This window comes from Garra rufa, chromosome 13, assembly GCF_049309525.1.
Source record: "Garra rufa chromosome 13, GarRuf1.0, whole genome shotgun sequence".
Classification (NCBI taxonomy): domain Eukaryota; kingdom Metazoa; phylum Chordata; class Actinopteri; order Cypriniformes; family Cyprinidae; genus Garra; species Garra rufa.
Genome location: NC_133373.1, coordinates 14,460,218 through 14,466,217, shown reverse-complemented (window position 1 = coordinate 14,466,217; position 6,000 = coordinate 14,460,218). Strand labels below are relative to the sequence as shown.

Below are 6,000 nucleotides of genomic sequence, written 5' to 3'. Positions count from 1 at the left end.
TTATTTTATTTTTAGTTAACTTCAATAACTCTAAATATAAAAATAAATATAAATATAGAATATAGAATAGAAATATAGAATATGAGGGCATAAATTCATACCTGGTTGATCACAGTTGGCATGCACTGTGCCAGGCATTGTCCTGGTGCCCACTCTCTCCTGCCCTCTACTGTCCACACACCAACAGTGTCCAGTGGTGCCCAGGCACTGCAGGGGTTTGTACTGCCCTTTCTCATCACACTGAGGAATAAAAGCCTCTAGCTCTGGGTAGATGCTTAGGCTCTCCTGCAGATATTCTCTGTGCTGCTGGCACACAGTTAAGGGGGGTCCGTGCTTCTCTAGCATACAGCAGAAAAATACAGAGGACCAGTGAACTTTTAAATACATTACATTATCAGTATCCACTAAATGGCATGATGTGAGTAAGCCAAGCCTGGAACAAAGGATGTTGTTCCAGGAACAAGTTCAACTTGTTTCAAGTATGTTCTGAATGATTAAACAAGTCGTTTGTTTTTGATTGATTTATAATATGCCGCTGAACATAATATTTAACTTGCGTGCCGGACTTCTTATAATCAAAGAGAACAGCCTGTTACTGAGCTGACAGGAAGAAAGTGTTGTGTGTTGCTTGATAAATGTTGTGGTTTACGTGGTGGTTGGCAAAGGAAGCCATCACCCTTGTATTCAGGCCAGCACTGGCAGTGGAAGGAGCCCTGGGTGTTGAAGCAGGAAGAAAACGGATGACAGAGCTGAAGAAAACACTCATCAATATCTGTAAAAGAAAAGAATGATTGGCCTCCTATGAAATATAACTCTTGAATGTATACCACATGTGCGGTTACATAAATTACACTTGTGATTGAAGAGCGTTAGTGGCCCTCGTGCATGAAAGTGTTTAACAAATGTCTGTGTTGAATGATCATGATTCATGAATGACTGTAAATTGCGTATAAAATAACTCTTAGATAAATTGTTCAACTGAAATGAATTTATGTACTTTTTTTTTTTTTTTAACAAATGGCCACCCAAGACTTCTATGTAAAAATATGCAACAGTAACATCCTTGAATTTGATTAGCCGAACAGCATTTAAAAATGCTGATGTACAGTCCAACAGCACTTGAGGTTGCCAGTCTGTATTTTAGTGGCCCCTTCTTTAGAAAACATGATTATGCCAGTAGATGGCTACTTTTCTTATGATTGAGTCATTGAATCATTTACTCAAACAATTTGTTCAAAAATGCAGATTCATTTAGAAATATAAACACTGCTGCTGTTTTGCTTTGTTTATTTATACAACAGTTCTTTCTGGTCCTCGAATCTGATTGGCTGAGAGGAGTGCAATATTCTAGTTTTACTGTTTGTATGACTACGTTTGCGGTATTTCTCAAAGTTAGTGTTATGGCGGACACCCAAATCCACTATAATTTTACAAATAATATGGTTTTTGTGTCACAGAATGTAGTTTCAAGTGAACCCGCCGATAACAGCCTTACCTCGGACAGATTTTCTGGATGCATGGTTAAACATAGGATATAGTCAGTAAAGTTAGTTTCAGTTTCAGTAAAACTAATAGGTTGTCTGAGGGCAAAAACTCAACACGTTATATTTGATGTAAATTTAGTGCTCTATGTATCAAAGCGCTGCCTTTGTACTTTTGACTGAATTGCATAGTAACTTTTATGATGGCTGTTGTTGTTAAATATTATTATTCAATAAGTAATATTTTATATAAATAATAGTAGAATTTAATAATAGTATTTAGTATTGGGAAATGGTGTGTGTTCGTGAGAGTGATTAGTTTCTTTGTTCCGCCATTAGATGATGACAAGAGACTGTTTTTATGACAGCAGTGAAAAGGCTTTTATATTGAAAGATACTGAAACAGGGTTGTAAACAAGTAAGTTATTTTAACTTTCAACAACACCTTGTAATATGCAGCCAATAAATGCACTAAGCAATGATGTAATCAGAAATCACCTTTAAATCATCTTTATCTCATGATTTGGTGTCTTTGATTTTGACTTTATCTCATGACTTAGTATCTCATAATTTCAGCTTTATGTCATAATTTAGTATCTCATAATTTTGACTTGATCTCATGATTTTGACTTGATCTCATGACTTAGTATCTCCTAATTTCAGCTTTATCTCATGAATTACTATCTCATAATTTTGACTTGATCTCATGAATTAGTATCTCATAATTTTCACTTGATCTCATGATTTTGACTTGATCTCATGACTTAGTATCTCCTAATTTCAGCTTTATCCCAGGAATTATGATCTCATAATTTTGACTTTATCTTATAATTTAGTATCTCCTAATTTCGACTGTATCTAATGATTTACAATGTCATAATTTTGACTTGATCTCATGACTTATTATCTCATAATTTTGACTTGATCTCATGACTTATTATCTCATAATTTTAACTTGATCTCATGACTTAGTATCTCCTAATTTTGACTTTATCTCATGAATTAGTATCTCATAATTTTGACTTTATCTCATGATTTATTATCTCATAATTTTGGCTTTATCCCAGGAATTATGATCTCATAATTTTGACTTTATTTTATGACTTAGTATCTCCTAATTTCGACTGTATCTCATGATTTACAATGTCATAATTTTGACTTGATCTCATGACTTATTATCTCATAATTTTAACTTGATCTCATGACTTAGTATCTCCTAATTTTGACTTGATCTCATGAATTAGTATCTCATAATTTTGACTTTATCTCATGATTTATTATCTCATAATTTTGTCTTTATCCCAGGAATTATGATCTCATAATTTTGACTTTATCTTATAATTTAGTATCTCCTAATTTCGACTGTATCTCATGATTTATAATGTTATCATTTTGACTTGATCTCATGACTTAGTATTTCAGAATTTTGACTTGATCTCATGACTTAGTATCTCATAATTTTAACTTTATCTCATTATTTACTATCTCATAATTTTGACTTCATCTAATGACTTAGTATCTCATATTTTCATCTTTATCTCATGACTTATAATTTTGACTTGACAATTGCTTAGCTCACCTCTCTCTAATAATACTCTACATAATACAGTGAGCTAATACAATAAGCTTTCAATGAAGCAATGCAGTGTTCCTTTGTTACAAAAGTGACATTTTTGAATTAGTAACGGAGGCATGGGATCAGCTGTTAAACTGTCGAACTTAGATTTGAATCCATGGCGGAAGGAAGTAGTTTTGTACAATAGAGGGTTTTTAAAGACATGCTGTTTTTTTTATGTATTTACACACTTGTGGCGTCAAGCTGTTGTACAAACGCAATATTGCACTCGTAATCATTTCTTATGATTACCTATGTTACCGACATACAGCCATATTGAACGACTACTCGTGTAATATTGCTCATGTATTATGTTAGGAATATCTTATTAGGAATCATCTACTCACAACACCCAAATTCTCAAACACAGATTACTGAACACATTACTTACCCACACAAACATGTGAATCGAGGTCAAATTCATAGCCAGATTGACAGTTGCAGTGATAGCCACCCGGCATGTTCACACACTTGGAGTGAGGAAAACAGGAACTGAGTCCTTCAGCACACTCATCTACATCTGGACCACAGATTCAAAACCCAAGAGAGCCATTTGGAACTTTAACTCAGGCAGTAATTCAGTAAAGACATGAGAAAATGACACACAGTCTCTGGAACTCTCAAAGGAGCAGTCATAGTCAAAATATGACATATATTTACACTGAACTAATTGTACCGTAGCAGTTGCGTCCATCCCCCTGGAAGCCCATTGCACACTGACAATGGTAATGAGTGCCGTCCCCTGGCAGGCAGAGAGCCATGGGGTCACAATGGTGCTTCCCAGTTGAACAGGGGTTCAACTCTACAAGCCCAGGGAGCTCACCTGAAAACGTGAAGTTAAAGAATGTCCTCCACAAGATCCAGAATTTTATAAAAATAGAATTAATACTGACCTACATTGTAGAATGTTAAGTTGCCCGTATGTTCTTACCTCCTACAGGTCCAACTTTGTTGGTTATGGCATATCTAAGGGTGGTTCCTTCTGTAAACATGACCATCAGATGCTCCACATTGACCTGCTGAAAGTCCGGTATAGTCCATGGGCCGTGCTCACAGCTACTGAAACTCACATTTTGGTGTAGCATGTAGGAGAATGTCTCAGATCCACCATTTTCTGACACCACCACATACTCTCGCAGTGAAGATGATGTCACAGCTGAGCCAGACATAAACTATATTACCCATAATGCCCAAAGAACACATATTGAAGCATTACCTTAGGAAAAATGTTTTGGTAATTTGTAATAATGACGTACAACATAATTATGACACAAACATTCAAAATGATGACAATACTGAATATGAGTTAAAATTTGAAATGATGATGAAAGTACATACATTACTTACTGTCCCATATTTTCAATTTAAGAAATCATAATTATGACAATATACTTTTTATGTTACATGATTTTATGATTTGATTTTTGTTCCTCATAATTTCTATATTTTGTTTTATAATTACGGTATGAATGTTTATCTCATAATTGTGACTTTTCCCCTCATAATTATAACTTAGTATCCCATAATTTCAGCTTTTTCTCATGACTTAGTATCTTATATTGCAGCTTTATCTCATGATTTATTATCTCATAATTTAGTTTTTATCTCATAACTTATATTTCATCATTTCAGCTTTATCTTATGATTTAGTATCTGAAATGTTTGACTTTATCTTATTATTTAGTATCTCATAATTTTAGCTTTATCTTATGATTTAGTGTCTCATAATTTTGACTTTATTTCATGACTTAGTATCTCATAATTTTGACTTTATTTCATGACTTAGTATCTCATAATTTTGACTTTATTTCATGACTTAATATCTCAGAATTTTGACTTCATCTCATGATTTAGTATCTCCTAATTTCGACTATCTCATGACTTAGTATCTCATAATGTCAACTTAATCTCATGATTTATTATCTCCTAATTTCAGCTTTATCTCATGACTTAGTCTCATATTTTTTACTTTATCTCATGACTTCATATCTTATAATTTCAGCTTCATCTCATGACTTAGTATCTCATATTTTTGACTTTATCTCATGACTTTATATCTCAGAATTTTGACTTCATCTCATGATTTAGTATCTCATAATTTCAGCTTTATCTCATGAATTAGTATCTCAGAATTCTGACTTCATCTCATGATTTAGTATCTCCTAATTTCGACTATCTCATGACTTAGTCTCATATTTTTTACTTTATCTCATGACTTCATATCTTATAATTTCAGCTTCATCTCATGACTTAGTATCTCATATTTTTGACTTTATCTCATGACTTTATATCTCAGAATTTTGACTTCATCTCATGATTTAGTATCTCATAATTTCAGCTTTATCTCATGAATTAGTATCTCAGAATTCTGACTTCATCTCATGATTTAGTATCTCCTAATTTCGACTATCTCATGACTTAGTCTCATATTTTTTACTTTATCTCATGACTTCATATCTTATAATTTCAGCTTCATCTCATGACTTAGTATCTCATATTTTTGACTTTATCTCATGACTTTATATCTCAGAATTTTGACTTCATCTCATGATTTAGTATCTCATAATTTCAGCTTTATCTCATGAATTAGTATCTCAGAATTCTGACTTCATCTCATGATTTAGTATCTCCTAATTTCGACTATCTCATGACTTAGTCTCATATTTTTTACTTTATCTCATGACTTCATATCTTATAATTTCAGCTTCATCTCATGACTTAGTATCTCATATTTTTGACTTTATCTCATGACTTTATATCTCAGAATTTTGACTTCATCTCATGATTTAGTATCTCATAATTTCAGCTTTATCTCATGAATTAGTATCTCAGAATTCTGACTTCATCTCATGATTTAGTATCTCCTAATTTCGACTATCTCATGACTTAGTCTCATATTTTTTA

General features: G+C 33.0%; 1 protein-coding gene across 1 annotated transcript in view; it reads right to left on the bottom strand.

Annotated features, from left to right (window-relative positions):
- nid2b (nidogen 2b (osteonidogen)) overlaps positions 1 to 3,606 on the bottom strand; it is a 10,763-nt gene extending 7,157 nt beyond the window's left edge. The window contains exons 1-3 of the mRNA XM_073816725.1: positions 3,488 to 3,606; positions 650 to 772; positions 102 to 338 (exon numbers count right to left, since the gene is read on the bottom strand). Coding sequence (XP_073672826.1) covers positions 102 to 338; positions 650 to 772; positions 3,488 to 3,557 — 430 coding nt within the window. The 5' untranslated portion in view covers positions 3,558 to 3,606. The remainder of the gene's footprint in view (positions 1 to 101; positions 339 to 649; positions 773 to 3,487) is intronic.
- Positions 3,607 to 6,000: the final 2,394 nt, after the last annotated feature.